Source organism: Bubalus bubalis, chromosome 9 (assembly GCF_019923935.1).
Source record: "Bubalus bubalis isolate 160015118507 breed Murrah chromosome 9, NDDB_SH_1, whole genome shotgun sequence".
In the NCBI taxonomy this organism is placed as follows: domain Eukaryota; kingdom Metazoa; phylum Chordata; class Mammalia; order Artiodactyla; family Bovidae; genus Bubalus; species Bubalus bubalis.
The window spans coordinates 62039891-62057989 of NC_059165.1; the positions used below are offsets into that span (position 1 = coordinate 62039891).

The following is an 18099-nucleotide window of genomic DNA, read 5'->3' on the forward strand; positions in this document are numbered from 1 at the left end:
CATTTTCTTTGTGTGGTAACCATAGCCAGTGACCTCTCCTTTTTCTAGGCTCCCCATCTGGGTGTTATGACATACACCCACAAAAAAACAGTTTTGAAAATCAAAGCCAAGTTTGTGTCTGCGTCTGAACTAAACAGCCTGACCCCCGGCCTCAGCAACATACCTTGTGCCCCTTCCCAGATACTTTGTGTGTAGTTGAGCAGAGTCCACCCCTTGTTTCAGGAAGCCAAAGATGTCCCCATGTTGCCTCTACTCCTTGAGAACCATTTATTTTCCAATGAAATGTTTAGATTTCTGGGCACATAGCCTTCTACAGGCGACTGGAACCATGATTTCCTTTGAATCTGTTGAAGGGATTAAAAAAAAAAAAAAAGGCATGGCTACTCTTTGCCTCATTGTTCCCCCAACTTTAATCCTTGAATGATGTAAGATTGTATTGTCCACCCTGCTTCTCAAACTCTTACTCCTGTCACCATTGTGTGGGCACTTAAGTTAACAAGATCCCTGCTGCAGGGTTGAGGAATGGGGTGTGCTGAGGGGAGCTGTCACTGTGAAGATTACAGACTGTGCTCATTCAATTGTGGCGGTAGTAGGTCAGCGTAGTCATGTCCCTACTCTACAGAGTTTACTCAGACAGGTTGAGTAACTTGCCCAGTTACACAGCTAGCAAGTATAGAGCTGGGGTTTTAACAAGGTCTGTTCCATTACAAATTCTTGCGCCAAACTGCCTCTAGAACAGATTTTCAGGTTTTGGTGACAGGTGAAAAAAGATTCTTTTCTTTCTCCTCCTTTTATTTTTTTTATTTTTCCTTCTCTCCCTGCTTCTGTTTACCCTTTCTTCTCACCTTCCCTTCATTTTTCCTTTCTTTTTTTCTTTTTCTTTCTCAGCAAGATATTCTTTCATTACAGCACTATAATATCTCATTCATCTTATTAAGAGATGCATTTCTAATACATTTATTTCTTTAAGTCAAGACTTTATATTTTTAGTGCACTTTTAGATTCATAGCCAAATTGAGGGGAAGTTAGAGATTCCCGGTATACCTTCTGCCCCTACAGTGTGTAGCTTCCCTCATTATCAACATCCCAGATTATTTTCTTTTCGGTTTATTGAAGCATAATAATTTATTCACAGTAAAATTTGCTTTTTTTTAGGGATGCAGTTTGATGAATTTTGACAACTATACACAGTCATATAACCATCATCTTCATCAAAATATGAAATATTTTAATCACTCTAAAAAATTCTCTTGTGTTGCTTTGTAGTCAAGCCCCTTCTCCCACCCCCACCTCTTGATGGCTGCTGATCTGATTTCTGTCCTTATAGTCTTCTCTTTTCTAGAATGTCATATAAATGTAATTATGCCATATGGAGCTTTTTGATCTTGCCTTGTATCTCTTAGCATCATGCTTTTGGGATTCATCCATGTTGTTTCATGTATCAGGAGTTCATTCCTTTTTATTTCTAAGGAATAGTCCATTGTATGAATGTATTATGCTTTGTTTATCCATTTATCAGTTGATGGATGTTTGGTGTCCAGTCTTTTGGCTTTTACAGATAAAACTGCTTTGAACAGTCACTTATAGATCTTTGTGTGGACATATATTTTAATTTCTCTTGGGTAAATACATTCTCTTGGGAGTAGGATTGTTGGTCTGAGTGGCAACTATATGTTTAACTTTTTAAGAAATTGTTAAACTATTTGTTTAGATGATGGTGCTATTGTGCTTTCCCAGCAGCAATGTATGTGAGTCTTTGTTACTCCATTGTCTCACCATACTTGTATTATCTATTTTTAAAAAAATACAAATTGGCCATTCTAGTAGGTATGTGGTCGCATCTCACTGTGGCTTTAATGTAAATTTTCTCTGGTTATTGATGTCAAACATCTTTTCATGTGCTTATTTGTCATTTGTATGTCTTCTTTGGTGAAATCTGTGTTCAAATCTTTTCACATTTAAAAAATTATTTTCTAATTATTGACTTCTAAGAGTTCTTTATGGGTCTGGTCAACTCAAAGTCTTTGCTTTTGACCATGACATGGTACTAACCCCACATGGATGTTGGTAGCAGGTCTAATTGCTGAGCATGTGCCAGGCACTGAGCTGAGTGATTTACATTTATTACTTCGTAGGATTGTCAAACCTGTCATCATCCTCCTTTTATGCATGAGGAAACTGAGTCTCGGGTTATGTCACCTTCTCACCATGTATTATTATCACTTTCTGCATTATAGATTACGCTAACTTCGGTGGCTTTACACAGCAAGCGTTTGTTATCTCAGTTTCTGTGGGCAGGGATCCTGGAGGGGCTTAGCTGTATCGTCCTGGTGCAGGACCTCTTGTTAGGCGGTAGTCAAGCTGCTGGTTCCCACTGCAGTCCCCTCCAGGCTCGTTTAGGGAGGATCTGGTTCTAAGCTCACTCTCGTGGTTGCTAGTAGGCATCAGTTCCCCACCCCATGGCCTTCTCCATAGGCTACTTGGGTGTCCTCAACACATGGCAGCTGACTTCCCTCAGAGTGAGTAATTTCTACAGTAAAAGAATGGGAAAGCTCGCCCGTGACAGGAGCTGTAGTCTTTTAATAACCTTCTCTCAAAGTGATATTCCATTACCTCTGCTTTATTTTATTTGCTGGGAGCAAGTCAGCAAGTCTAGCCCACACTCAAGGGAGGGGTGGTGATTAGGTTCCATGTCTTGAGTGGAGGAGTACCAAAGAATTTGTAACGTGTCTATAAGCATAGCTAGTAAATAGCTGAGGTGAGATTTAACAGAGTGATTCCAGACCAGCCTCCACACTTTACAAAAGCATTTTAGCTGAATACTGGGTAGAAAGAAATCCGATTCTTACCCTCTGAGAACTTTTAAGAAGTCCTTTTGAGAAAGTGAGGTAGAAATATAGAAGTGGCCAAATGAGGAAGAAGAGAAGTTAGGAGACAATGGGACTCCCTGGAAGAGTGGCCACAAGGAATTCCAAGGGCCAGCAGGTTTGGGCTTTCATGAGTTCAGTCTAAGTTGGCTTTCTGACAAAGCTGACTTGGAGAAACTAAGTGGTTGAGAGAGATTTGTACTGTTCTCAGCAGTTCTCAGCAATGAACTGTTTGCCAGCCAAATCTCCTCCCTGGAAGAAGCAAGACTCTGCCTTGAGATAGCTGCAGAGGGTAATAAGGGATTTTTTTCTTGTGCCTCATACACACTGATCATACTGACACATTCAAGCCGGAACAGCTAATAGCCTCATCTGAGCTCCCACACATTCACCGCCCAGCACTTTCCCCACGGCTGGGTTGCCATGGACAACTAGGGGCTGTCTCCCAGACACTCACAACACTCCTACGTTACTGTGTGCTGCAGATGGTAACAGAGAAATGAGATTTCAGGAAGATGGAAATAAACCCTTTAGAGATGTACTGAATCTGGCCCTTTTCACTGTCATCTCAGTTCAGCTGACATCTCTATTAAACTTTTAGATGATGCCAAAAGCTCATTTGGGCTGATAGTGGGTGGCTTCCTCCTAGGTTGGGCAGTCAGAAGATAGTGTTGGAACCAAGGCTTGTTGGCAGGGTGGGTCAGATGACTGCTCTCCTGGGCCAGGCTGGTGAGTGGCAGTGCTCTTCCCTCATCTTGATCCTTCCAATAGACCCAGGCTGTACCTTGGAAAACACTCTGTGGTCCTGAAAAAGCCCCATCATTATTCCTGGAGTTATTCTCTCTCCCATTCACAGATCATAAGTATCCTTTTCTACCGTTTGCTGAGAATCTGTGTTTTTAGCAACTGTTTTAAATGGTAGTAATGATGCTGGTGTTGATCTAATAATAGAAGCTTAATGTGTGCTCTTTACCAAGCGCTGCGCTAAATGACTTATATCATTTAAGCCTCCTGACACCCAGGAGGAAGTATCCTGTCATCCTGGTATTTTAGGTAGTGGAAGTGAGCTTGGCAAGGGTAAGTGGCTGCCCATGTTCACACAGTGAGTTAGTGACGGGGCTGGTGTTTGAGCTCAGATGTGTCTGACCCCAAAGTCCATTTCCCACTCGTGTTCTCCTCCCCCCGGATATTGCTCTTGCGTTGCTGCTTCTCCACCCCTCATTTCTGCATCCTGGCTGTCAGTCCTTGCCTGGAGCACCTGTTGCTCAGGAACCTGCTGGGACAAGTCTTCTGCCTCAACCTCGACATGCTCCTTCGGATGAATTTTTGGTGTTAGCCCTGCGGCCCCACGCACCAGGGTAAGAGAGACTCGCTTCCTGCCCTGGCCCGAGGGACCGACTGGCTGGGCCTGCCTTCTGCCCAGCTCACCGGTCGTGGAAGAGAGTTTGGACACACACTCTACCTTTGCCTGATGAACACAGTGTGCAGAGCCTAGTTCATTCCACTCACCTGAGTGCAGAGTCTGTGAGTTAGGGTCTGGGTCCTGCTGGGAAGTTCTGTGCTGTTCACTTACTGCCCTTTTCCTGGCCAGTCTCTGCTCCCTAAATGACTCTTTGTATAGAGCAGTTGTTAGATCCTAAGGAGGGGCAACAGGCTTGGCTCCCAGGTCACACTGGTAGAGTCAGACTCATCCAAGTGAAAGAAATAGTATGACGTGTTTTTGTTTTTAAAAGCCATCTTGTTATGCTGGGAGTGCAGTTTCCTTCCTAAGAAATCAGATAGTCTTTCCGTGGTCTCTCTCTAACATCCCTGAAGCAAACGACCACTTGGCTTTTATTATTTTTTTTTAATTTAATTAATTAATTATTTATTTATTTAAAATGAGGGTGTTTTCCTTGGGAGTCTATCCAGTAGCTGTGCCCTGTCGAGTCTGGCTCACCAATGTTGTGTCACCCAGAACTCCCTCCTCACCAGGAGATCTGTAGCCTTCTACACAGTGATGACTGAGACTGGGAGTCAGAACCCTGGGTGCCCTGTTGGACTCCCAAGTACACTGCTGATCTTGAATGTGATTAAGTTTGGTCTAGCATGATTGTTAGCCTGGAACCAGTTCTTTAGTTATTTTGTGATTCCCATATGACCACTGATAGTTCTTAACTCAGAGTTAGTTGCCTGGAAGGACAAATGTTGAAAATAGTGATCATTAAACAAGCTGATTTGATTCACTACTTTGTGTTAAAGACATTACACATCTTTAGTAAAGTGAGACTTAGGATGTTGGGGAAAGAAAGAAATATGCCTATTGGACTCTTTGGGCCTGAGTTTTTCTGGAAATGTCCAATGTGGGCTTGCAAGAAAGAATAGATCAAGTCTGTTCTTGCCCTGACAAACTGTGGTTTCTTTAAGTAGCTGGAAGTTTACAGTTTCAGAGATGTAATACACGTAGACTCTGGGGAATACTCGTTTTTATCTAATTGGTTGCTAAGTTCAGGTATCTATGGAAACAACTATCCATTAGTAGTTAAGATAGGAAATTTGTTCTTTTTTACACTGCACAATTACATGGCAATGAGCATAGTGCTCCATGTATGATGGCTTTTTGCAAGACCTGCCATAGAAATTGGGTTTCTTATGCTTACGAGAGAAGCAGAAAGCACACCTATTCCTCCCTGTGCCTTGAGCTGCCTCCACATTTTCAGAAACCAGTGATTTGCAAAACCTCATAATTGCTCTTCCCAGATCATTGTACAGCCTCTCATCGGTGGTTTTATGAGCTCAAAGGCAAGTTTATTTTGAAAACCTTCTTCTGTATCATTTTTGTCTGTGTACATAAAATTTTTGCATTTTCTTTAGTATTGTTTCTGTGTTACTATGGAAATTCTCAGAGACGAATGCTGGATTTTCTCCAGTGTGAATGTACTGATATCTCCCTACTTTGGTGGAAGATAGTTTCTGGGACATGGTTAAGTCACCCAAAGCTTTCCCTTTTTTTGTTTATGGCAGAAGCCTTGATAGCTTCTACAAAGAATTGATAGCTTCTGTCTTCTGGTGGTTGAATCAAAAGATGGGAAAAGCTCCCCTTTCTCTTTTTGTTTGTTTGCCTCAAATTCTGTCCCTAGAATTGTAATCTGGTGTCCTGCATGTCTTAATCCAAGAAAGAGATATTCTGGCTAATTTTTTTAAAACTGTGTGTTTTTTCATTTAACTCTTTGCATGTGGTCTTTACTATTCATTTATTCTAAATAAATATCTGAGTCATTACTTTTACCTGGTACCCTAAGGCCCAAGGATTATCTTTAGTAATTGAGGCAGATTTTTTTTTTTTGTTGTGCTGGCAGGGCTAACTGTCTAGAAGGGGAGACAAAGTTACCAGACAGAGCATAAAATTGGGCACTTTTAGTGGGAGAACCTGGGTGTAAGTGATCTTGGGGAAGGACCTGTGATTCAGCTTTGGAGGTCAAGAGGTTCTCTTGGAGGAGGTGATGTGTAAATTGAGACCTGAAAGATAAGCAGGTGTTAGAGGAGGGTGATCAGGTTGGGGAAGAGTATTTTAAGGAGAGGAAACAACTTGTGTGAGGATTTTGGGTACTTGAGGTCATTGCAGAAAGAAAGCTAAAAACTGGTTTTATTCCTGCTGCTAAGTCACTTCAGTCATGTCCGACTCTGTGCGACCCCATTCCTACTTAGCCCCAAAATCAGATATCAAAGAAAATCCTTGAAATGGTTTCACTTCGTTTGAACTTTACCAACTCAAAACCAGAAAGGCAGTACAAATTCTAGGTATGTTTATAAACTCAGGTCATTCAACCCTGGAGGAAGAAGTTGGGAATTGTCTAAAGTTTGCCAGGAGGCTGTGTTCATTAACGTCCCCTCTTGAACTGTTCGTGGATCTCAGCCAAGAATTACCGATAGGAAATAATGTAGAATTCTGCATCTCTCTGAAAAGGACTGCTCCTGACACAGAGCAGTGGACCTCCTGAGCACAGGAAAGTCAAATGCAGAACATTTATTTCTGGAGGCAACAGCATCCCTGAGCCTGGACTATGTGTCCTGGGTTCCTCTGGGATAGTCCTGAAGTCAGAACTGAATTCTGAGTTTTTAAACACTGGTTACTCACATTTGGTCACAGAGGAGCTGCAGACTAACTCTGATGACCATTGACCACCCACATGGGCAGTGGGTGAGCCTGATTCTAGAATCCTGGGGCATAAATAATTGATCTTGAGCAATGGTGGTCAGCCCTATATCTGTCTCCCTCTATGGTGGATAATGTTCAGCTGAGGGGTGTGCTCCTGTGTGCTGACACAGATTTCAGTGATCACTCTTCTCCCCAAAATCACTTTGAGGAGGAGTAAAGAACACTATGATAAGTATAATGGCAAAAATGGTTAATGGCACATCATCAGGAAATCCCTATATTTGTGGGAGTAAAACAGTGGTTATCAAAGTATGACGCTTGGAATTGCAGCATCAACATCAACTTGTTAGAAATGTGTATTCTCAGGCCCACTTCAGACCTACTAAACCAGAAACTCTGCGGGTGAGGCCCAGCAGTTTGTGTCTTAACAAGCCCTCAAGGGGATTCTGATGCACACTGAAGTTTGAGATCCACTGGGGTAAATAAGACAAGCCTCAGGTAATGAGAAGATCCTGTGACTTATATTGATTGCCTGTGACTTCATCTCTTTCTCTGCACTTAAGAAAGCATATTGGAATGAGTGAGTGAGAGTAATGTCATTGTGGGACAGCCGTGAATTTTGTATAAGCTTATTGAAATATGTAAAATTTTGTTAACTCTGGTGCTTTAATTTTTATTTATTAATAGCTCATGACAATTGTCATAGCAATGGGGATACCACAATGGAGTGATCACGTTCTGTTGCTACAGCCAAAACAGTGACTTTCATTTTTTTGTTTGTTTTTAAATACTACATCCTACACTAAGAAATATGCCTAAATTGCTTTCCAGGAGACACATACATGTATGTATAACCAGAATAAGTCTTTTATGAGATAACATCCTTATGGTATTTTCTGTGCTCTTCTATTAAAAGTGTGCTGATTGAAACTTTTCAAAATTGATTTCATGACCCACCAAAGAAATGTGACCTGGAGTTTGAAAACCATTGTGTAGTGAGCTGTCCTGGCATAGACCCTGTCTTTAGAGCGGGGCAGTGAGTAGCGGGGAGGGGCTGCCTTCACCTCTGTGTCAGATGCACTTGGCTTTCAGTCTCTCTTCTGCTGCTCTTAGCTGTGTGACCTTGGGCAGTTTCCCTATATTCTCTGAGCTTTACTTTCCTGACCTATCAATGTGGATGGTAATATCTACCTCACTGAGTTGTAGTGACAGAGGAATGACCACATACTTCACATGATGACTGGCAGTGGCAGCTACTACCTTACTTGTAGAAATAGTACTAGTAACATTATTTTTCAGAACATCATCAGTTACATATATTTTTGTGGTAACCACCACAAAACAGTGTTTTACAATTTTTTTTCCCATACTCCAATGAATAAGTACCCTCTACAGTCTATGCATTCAAAAATATTTTTGAATTAATTTTATCTTAAAAATGCATCCAAATTCTATACTCTATTCCAAAATATATTCAGATGTTGAGAGATATATGTGAATATTTTGTTTCAATATAAAATTTAGTCTCCTTGCCCCCGTTCCTTAAGGACACACAGATTGTAGAAGATGCCCCAAGTGGCTGCACATGCCCCCAATACAACTGTGAGTAGGGGCACTTGGGAAGCATAGACTTAATGGTTGTGTTTCTGTGGGAAGATGTTCACTAGATTTTTCTGGAATATTCATACCTGTTGGTGATCAGGGGCAGCGTCTTCATGTATGTAGCTCTGTAAACTGGCATTTCAGATCGTCCACGGACCCTGAGCAGTGAGCATGTATGTAGCCGGGGTTGGTGACCCATGAGTCTGGATGTTGGGGCAGCCAGCTAATGTCCACTTGTCTCTCTGGAGGTCATGATCGTGGTTGGTGGCCAGGCACCCAAGGCCATCCGCAGCGTGGAGTGCTATGACTTCGAGGAGGATCGCTGGGACCAGATCGCTGAGCTTCCCTCCAGGAGATGCAGAGCAGGTGAGCCGCATGGTCTCCCAGTGTGCCGGCTGCCCCCTAGACCCCGCTCCCACACTGCAGATCTCTGCTCCCTGTTTCTGAAAACATTGTGCATTCCACACTCCCTTCCTTTCCCTTCCCCACCTGCGCACTTTCTAGCTGTACCTTCTGTGATCAGTTCTTATGTGCTTAGGGACTTTAGGCTAATGCAAATATTTGCTTGACACAAACAAAATTAGCAATGCAAATCTGAGAAGAAATCCAATGAGTCCCATAGCGACTTCCAAATATCACAAGTTGGAGATCACCTTCTCTGTTAAACTATCAGTATTTACATGCCTGCCTCATTCCCACATTGTCACTTATCGAAATGTGAGTCATCAGCTGTTTGAGATGACCCTGATGCCTTGGTTTCCTGTGCCTCAGGTGTGGTGTTCATGGCTGGCCATGTGTATGCTGTGGGCGGGTTCAATGGCTCACTGCGTGTGCGGACAGTGGACGTGTATGATGGGGTGAAGGACCAGTGGACGTCCATCGCCAGCATGCAGGAGCGCCGGAGCACGCTGGGTGCTGCTGTGCTCAATGACCTGCTCTATGCCGTGGGGGGCTTTGATGGCAGTACTGGTAGGTCCCGGACTTACTCACCATCCAGCCTGAGACATGCACTCCATGTTACTCTGGTTTGAAGCTTCCCAAGTGGCACAGCAGTAAAGAATCCTCCTGCCAATGCAGGAGACATAAGAGACGCAGGTTCAGTCCCTGAGTTGGGGAAAATCCCCCCGGTGTAGGAAATGCAACCTACTCCAGTATTCTTGCCTGCAGAATTGCATGGACAGAGAAGCCTGGCAGGCTACAGTCCAAGGGGTCACAAAGAGTCAGACACAACTGAATAACTGAACCCGCAAGCCTGGTTTGCTCAGCCAGCTCTTGGGCCAGCCTTTGGTCTCTCTGTAGGTACTGTCCCAAGAACATACCCATCCTTCCTCTGCTCCCAGCTTGTGTGTCAGAGTCACGCCTTCCTACACACACAGTACCATCCATGTGCTCTCATTTCTAGGTTCCAGGAAGTACCCCACCCTCAGAAGAGGCCCTTTTGTCCTTTCTAGTGTCTGGGAACTCATTTAATCCACAGATAAAACATAGAGCAAGCTTAACTGGAGGGTGTCTCGGGACTGTGATCTGAACCCTCTGCTGAACAGACGGGAGAGCTGAGGTTCAGTTGTGGGAAGAGGCTTGGCTTGAGTCACACAGCCTTTGTCCCTTGCCCTTTCTGCCGCCCCACCAAAGCTGTGCAAGACTGTGACCCTGCAGAAGCGTCTCCTTGCTCCTGGTGTCCATCTTGCTCCAAAGTCAGAATCAGAAACTATTAACGCTAGTGGACATGGACTTGGAGAAATTCTCTTATCTCTTCTTATATCTCCAGGTGGATGTCTCTGTAAACACTTAACTCTTTTGGTCCCCAGTGACATGAAAAACAATACGCTATATCCCTCTGAAATTTCATTTCCATCTTCACTAGTTGGTAACCTTTTTCAACCTTCGCCTTGCCTCTTTCATGTAATTCCAAGTTATATAGCCCCTCCAGAGGCTGCTTATAGTGAGGGGGGACTGGGAATAAAGAGAGCAAAGGATAGTGGGGCATTGTTTCTTTTAGGCATTGCTTTTGACTGCTAGTGGAAAACCTGACTAAACCATAGCTTGAACAAATGAGAGCTTTTGTTTTACTTGTGAAACAAAGTCAGAGGTTGGCAGTTGCTGACTTAGTTTAGTCATTCAAGGATCTTGGGCCAAGATCTTGCAGAGTCTCTTAGACTTGTCCTCATGGTCACAAGGTGGCTGTTATAGCTCTTGCCAATACATTTGTATTCCAGATAGCAAGAAGTAGTGGGGTGGGGGGAAGAGGGCAGGGCTGAGAAGGGGGCCTCTTATCAGAAAAGCAAAGGCTACTTCAGAAATCCTGCTTAGATTGGATTGACTTGGTCACCCCTAAGGAAGTCTGGGAAGACAAGTTTTCATCTTTCCTCTAAAAATTGAGGAAGACAAGGGCACAGAGGGTTGAAATAGGTGTTCAGTGAGGCAGTCTCAGGTATTTAGTCCATTCTGTGGTTTTATGATTTACTTTAGACCCTCAGTCTTCTCACAGCCCACTCTCTAGGTCAGGTCTTAGTGATCCCCTTAGGCAGACACACTGCAGGTGTGTTTATGGAGGTGCCATGGGATGCATGGTGAGGCAGAGGTAGTGCTGAGTCATACTCCCCTGGGTTTTCGGCCCCCTGTCTGCACTCTTCCCCCATCCTCACTCCCAGCCCAGCAGGGTGAGGCCTGGCGCCATAGAAACCTCACGAGTCGCTTGTCTCCCAGGCCTGGCGTCGGTAGAAGCCTACAGCTACAAGACCAACGAGTGGTTCTTCGTGGCCCCGATGAACACGCGCCGTAGCAGTGTGGGCGTGGGCGTCGTAGAAGGTAAGGAGCGACAGCGGATGGCTTCTGTTCCTGCCCTGGCCCCCGGGCCTTCTTCCAGTGTCCTGGCTCTGTTCCTCCCCTTACTGCCGAGTTGGGTACTAGTATCGTGATTAGCGGATGAGAGGAGTTGAGACTCAGAGAGGTGTAGCTACTGGCCCAAGGCTAGAAAGTAGGTGAGCTGGACTGGGGGTACTAGGAGGAGCCTAGAGGGAAAATGCTGGGCTCTCGTTTAGGCTACTTATCTATATTACAAGTTGGGGAGTCCAGAGTCAAGATATAACCCAGGAGTACAGTGTGTTTGGGAGGGGGAGAGCCAGTTGTTTAATCAATTTTGTCCTCATATTTTATGTTGAGCACTGTCAGCAGAGCCCTGAGTGAGGTGGGTGCCTTTCCCCAGTTCTGATTAGTCACTGAAGGGAAGGTTGGTGCTGGGTCCTGCTCAGGCAGGAAGGATGTGTGTGGTGAGGTAGGAGAGGGGCGAGGTCTGGGGCCTGGTTAGACAGTGCACTGGAACTCCAAGTGCCTTCATATCGTTTCTCATTTTGTTCCTAAAACTCTCTTGAAGGAGAAGGGCAGGACTTGGATTTTCTCCATTCTCCAGAAGGGGAAACTGAGTCCCAGAGGAGTAATCAGTGTGCCTGTCCCACACTGGTAAACAGCACAGCCACTCCTTGAACCCAGGTCTCCAAATTCTAACTCAGACCATTGGCAAATGTTATTAATAACTGAGAGGAGTTTTAGAAATATGTATGATTTCAACATATTAAAGCATAAAGTATTATTTGGACCCAACTGTTATACTTCACAGGACAACACTGACTTATTAGCCTGTCCTGAAGTGGGAATTTAGCTGAGAATCTGTGCATTCACACAGGTACACAGGCATTTTCTCTTTCTCATGTGTACACACAGCTCACACACGTGCTTCGGGGAGAGTGTCAGGCAGGGAGTTAGACATTAAATGTAATTTTCTCTTGCTGCATTTCTTGGTCTGTACCAGTATTACGTAGTTTAAATTTTAATTTAAAAGTATATTGTTCTAACACACAGAACGAATCACCTTAGTGAGTGCAAGGATTTTGTCCTCCTACCAAGATAAATTGTTTCTTGCCATCTCATCCTCTTGGTGAAACAGAAATTGATTTGTCTGCCAAGCGTAAGTGCTTTGTCTAGCCACCTTCCCATTTCCCCCCTTGCTCCTTAGTCAGGAATATCAAACAATAGTGTAGGGGTTAAAAATAGCGTATCCCTGAAAGGAGAAACCTTGAGTGGGTATTTTTTCAGCTGACACAGGGTTGAGATGGTTGATGGGAGTTAGAGGAGATGCCTGCATGGTGCTCATCAGAAATACTCCCCCTGACCCCTTTGACAGAGGCTTCTGTAAGCATGTTCTACATGGCAGAAGTGCTGTGTGGTAGCACACCCCGTCAACACAGAGGGCAGACTGGGGGTTTATTTATCTTGTCCATCCTGAATTTGAAGCTATTTCGGCTGCTGTCTCCCTCTCCTCATCTCGTTACCATGGCGTCACAGCCTGATCGACAACTGGGGACAAAAACAGGAAAACCAGGATTTAGCTACCAGCCGTCCTGAAGAATCTCTGTAGGAAAAGGGACAGTGAGGCTGAGAGATGAGGCAGAAGCTCCCAACAGAGCAGAGATGGTGTATTTCAGAGACTGGGGTTGCCCTCAGGAGCGTCTTGTCTCCTCCACACCCCTGGCCTGTCTCCTCCCTTGTGATGGATAGCTGGCCAGGCAGGTGGTTACCTCTGAGCCAGCACACACCCCGAGAGTAGCCTGGGTCCTGGGGGAGCCTATCTGAGTCAGGATTTTGCTCTCTGGCTGGAGAGCAAAAGGGTCAGTTGAGAGGACTCTGAGGCAGAAAACAAAACCAGGCTCAATGATAGAAGAAATAATTTTATATTTGATGCAGTAAAGTCTTGATGGTAAAACATGGTTCTTAGCCTGAGAATCTCTTTCTGACTTAAAATAATTGCAGATTTTTCACATACTGGTTGTATTCTTGGTGTCTCTCCATTAAGAAAGTACATATTAACCAAAAAGAATCTTTTGATTAGGTAACCTTTTAAGTAGATTTGCATCTGGTGGTATTTATTTAGCCTGCAGCTGGTATACATCCTTATTATACACTTATTACAGTGTGCTACTGCTGCTGCTAAGTCGCTTCAGTCGTGTCCGACTCTGTGCGACCCCATAGACGGCAGCCCACCAGGGTCCCCCGTCCCTGGGATTCTCCAGGCAAGAACACTGGAGTGGGTTGCCATTTCCTTCTCCAGTGCATGAAAGTGAAAAGTGAAAGTGAAGTCGCTCAGTCGTGTCCAACTCTTAGCGACCCCATGGACTGCAGCCCACCAGGCTCCTCCGTCCATGGGATTTTCCAGGCAAGAGTGCTGGAGTGGGGTGCCATTGCCTTCTCCCTAACTCCAGGGTCCCCCACAGAACTGAGACCTCAGATGAAGTGGGACCCCCACACCCAACACACACACACACACACACACACACACACACAGAATTCCACTGCATTCTAAGACTACATGTTAAACCCAAATGTTCAAATCTCTCTGGGAGAGCTCAAGTACCAGTTTCCTGCCCCCTTGCCCAACCTAAGCACCATCCTTAGGCCAAAATGATGCTCTTTAATAATAGCTTATGGTACTGTATTTTAAAAATAGGTGATGGTCAGTGGAAAGTAACACAACATTGTAAAGCAATTATCCTTCAATTTTTTTTTAAAGTTTAACTTGAATGTAATCCAATAGATCAATATTTTTCTTTAGGATTACATTTTTTTGTTTTTGGTTAAATAAACCTTTGCCTATTCCAAGATAAAGAAAAAAAAATAGATGATGGTACTTCCAGGTTCTTGTGCATGGCTCAGAAATTGTAAGGGGATCTGCAGATCAATTCCAGCCACTCCAGCCCAGAGTGCACACAGAGTACTCCATTCACACGCTTTGCCTGCCTGGGTTGTGGACAGAGTGCAAAGCATGGTGAAGACGTTTGGGTTCCTGTTGGAGAATATCTTTCCATATTTGTTCTGTCTGCTGTTGTGAGTCTAGCCAGAAAGTCTGCCAGCCTGGCTGCAGCAGGGGCCCTTAAATTTTCCATCTCCCCGGTGCCTTGTTCTGGAGAAGATCTAATACAGTTCACCAGTGAGAATATGTTGAGCCCTGGTGATGCCAGGCCAGCTTTGCACTGGGTGTTGAGGTGCTTTTTGAGATAAAGCTTCTGTACTGCTTTGAGGAGGAGCCCAGGGCTTAAGAGGCAGTAGGAGGCAGAATCATGAAGGATGCTTGCTCTGGTTGGGAAGTAAGTTGGTTGGTCTTCCTGGGGAAGGCGCTCTGAAGCCTGATGGAGGTGAGGGTGTGCCAGTGGGTTACAGGCAGAATTTCAGCTATACTCCAGTTCCATGCCAGGGTCTGAGGCACCCCCGACCCCTGGCTACTTTGTCTGTTCCAGGGAAGCTGTATGCTGTCGGGGGCTATGATGGGGCCTCTCGCCAGTGCCTGAGCACCGTGGAGCAGTACAACCCAGCGACCAATGAGTGGACATATGTGGCGGACATGAGCACTCGCCGCAGTGGTGCAGGTATGGGGTGGGGGTAGGGAGTTGGGGTTCAGGGGGCAGACTGTGTTTGTTCTCACTGGTGGGTCTGGAGGCCAAAAGCTTAACATTCTACCTTATTTTCCCTCCCTCCTGTCTGCTTTCAGTGTATATAATCCCACTCACACGTTTGCAGTGATTTAACCTTTCTCAGGGGGATCCCTTTGTAGAGAACCAGTGGGATCACATTCCCTTCATTGTCATCTCGTCCATTTGTTTGGAGGTGTCCACATCTCTTGAAAGTGAAACTTGCTGTGTGCCAGGTGCTGTCCTAATAAGCACTTTCTATGCCTCATTTACGGAGAAGGCAATGGCACCCCACTCTAGTACTCTTGCCCGGAAAATCCCATGGATGGAGGAGTCTGTTGGGCTGCAGTCCATGGGGTCGCTAAGAGTCGGACACGACTGAGCAACTTCACTTTCACTTTTCACTTTCATGCATTGGAGAAGGAACTGGCAACCCACTCCAGTGTTCTTGCCTGGAGAATCTCAGGGACAGGGGAGCCTGGTGGGCTGCTGTCTATGGGGTTGCACAGAGTCGGACACGACTGAAGCAACTTAGCAGCAACTTAGCAGCATGCCTCATTTATGTTTAATCCTCATCACAGCCCTGCAGGGGTTCACAATATAGCTCACACAATGTAACTCCACTCAGCAGGTTTAGAAAGTGAGTCAACCAGGGGTTAATTGGCCCAAGGTCTTGTCATTTGTCATTTTCATTAGTCACTGGCAGAGTCAGGATTCCTACTCAGGTCTGTCTCCCTTCAAAGTTAGCTTTTTCTGACCTCAGGTTATCTGAGTCTCGTTCTTATGAAGTCCCAGTCTTCCCTGGAAAAGCTAAAGCCTGCCTGTCTTTGTCTTAGGGGGTCAAAAGTCAGGTTTGTATTTGGAAATAAACTGGTGTCTCTTCCCCAACTTTTCTTCAGGTCAGCCCCCTTCCTGACGTGGGAGGAGAATAAATCCCTATGTGTGGCCCACTTTGGCCTCCTGGGGGAAGACCAGCAGCTTTGGGATTTTCCAGGAAGTGGAGCAGCAGCCCCTTCTTCCCTGCTTTGTCTGCCCCATTCACGTGGGGGCCCAGGGGAGAGGGTCTGGGAGGGCAGACGGAGGTGCTGGGGGCTGGGCACCGGCTCTCTGTCCCCGGTTCGTGTGGCAGTGGTGACTGATGACCACCCTGGCTGGCGGGTAGGCCATGTGACTTCTGGGAAGGGAAGCCACAACTGAAAGCTTTTCCCCACAATGTTATTACTTTATCTTTTTTGTATTTTTGAAGATTGAGTTGTGATCTCATTTATACCACTTGACCCTTCCTCAGCATTCCTTGAAAATTAGGCTGTTTTATTTTATTTTATTTATTTTTTTAGGCTGTTTTAATATTTTTCAAGAATCACTGTATACTCACTCACTAGTTAGAAAAAAAAAAGCTGTATGATTCCATTTAAGAAGCATTTGTGTTTGGAAGGCTATTTTTAGGGAGCTCGTCTCTGCCGATCCTGACAGGTTGGCCCTTCCCACAGCACATGCCTGGAGGGCAGGAGGTCTGGACCTTGGTTCTGGGTCCACTCGAGCGTGCTATGTGGTCTTGGCCTCTGCTTCTTCAGGTGTGGAATGAGTGGGTTGCAGTAGGTATTCCTGAGGGTCCAGTTCAATTCACGTCTCCTGGTTCTCCTTCCTTCACAGGGCTCTTTTAGCAATTTCAGTTGATAGTATTGCTAGAGTCTTCTTTGTTCTTACTGGAAATCCTATGTGTGACTGAGGTGTGAGAGCTAGTGGTCATAGCCCAGGGAGCAGGGGCAGCTCCTCAGGAGCAGAGCAGCACCCTGAGGTGTTTGGCTGTTCCCGGGAGCACCTGGAGCAGAAGGTATGGAGGGGCGGCCCTGAGCAAAGCCGAGCACAGAGCCACCTCAGAAAGTTGAGCCTCCTCCTGTGGATAGAGCTGCCTCTGGAGGCCTTACTGCTCTATGTCGGGCTGCCCAGGGGTCACTGCTGAGTGGATGTCCCTCGGGCTGTTCGTGCCTCTCACCTGGGCCCGAGGCCCTGGATGGTGAAGAGGGAGGCACAGTGACCTCAATTCAGGGGGCGTCTCTTTCCCTGAGGTGGATTCTTTCCTCAGTGCCCTGGCCTCAGGCTCCCGGGGCAGTGTTTCTTTAGAGCTTCACCTCCCTAAGATCTGGGGACGCCTCCCCCTCTGGAGCTGGGCACCCACGTACTTGTCCTAGTAGGTGTTCTCTAAAGACCCAGAGATCCTGGCACGGGGGCCCCGGTGGCTCACTCTATTCACCTCTGTGTGAACTTTCGCAGAGGAGGCCACAGAAGGGCTTGGTGTCCCTGAGTGCCTCCTCAGCAGGGGTGGGCAGTGCCAGCAGATGGCTGTGCAGAAAAGAGGCCATCTCTAGGTTCCAGCGTGTGCTCGTTCCTCTGTGCATGGAGAAGGGGAAGGTGAGGCAGCTTGGGAACGCAGTGAATTCTATTAACAGGAGTCCATCAGGTAGCCACTGTTGATGCAACACCACCATCTGCTGTTAGTTTAGGGCAACTGCGAGGAACCATTTGCACACTCGCATAATTACTGGTGGGATTTTATGCATCTTGTCATTCAAGCAGTATTTGTTGAGAACCTACTATGTGCCATCAGGCACAGGGCAACCGACATGATAAGGCAAGTGTGGTTCTCGTCCACGTAAAGTTTATATTCTGGAAATTGAGACCTTGGGTCTGAAACCTGGCTGCATGTCGCAATCACCCAAGGCACTTTTTCTGATTCCTGGCCAATGTCCCTGGGAGTGAGGCTGTGGAAATCTATGTTTTCAAAAATTCCCCAGCTAATTGAGCTGCAGCCTGTCCATGGAGTGGAGTAGTCTGTGGTCCACTGAAACTACCCATCTAGTCCGGCTCCCTCACTGTACATGTGCGAGAACCAAGGCCTTGAAAGGGCAGCACCACCTGGTGGGCAGGTTGGAGACACGGGTGCAGAACCCAGGTATCCTGGCCACCACGTCAGCTGCCCTTTCTAGGGCACTGTGCCACCCACCTGCTTCTGGATTTTATTTCCTTAACTTGT

The 18099-nt window shown here is 45.8% G+C and overlaps 1 protein-coding gene across 3 annotated transcripts in view; it reads left to right on the forward strand.

The window, feature by feature from the left end:
- The window catches only part of KLHL3 (kelch like family member 3), a 126490-nt gene that overhangs the window by 96304 nt on the left and 12087 nt on the right, over window positions 1-18099 (forward strand). For 2 of the 3 annotated variants that reach the window (XM_006059383.4, XM_025292650.3), the window contains 4 exons: window positions 8856-8973; window positions 9379-9576; window positions 11314-11415; window positions 14895-15023. In XM_006059383.4, coding sequence (XP_006059445.2) covers window positions 8856-8973; window positions 9379-9576; window positions 11314-11415; window positions 14895-15023 — 547 coding nt within the window. The remainder of the gene's footprint in view (window positions 1-8855; window positions 8974-9378; window positions 9577-11313; window positions 11416-14894; window positions 15024-18099) is intronic. The other variant, XM_006059384.4, reaches the window with a different exon arrangement.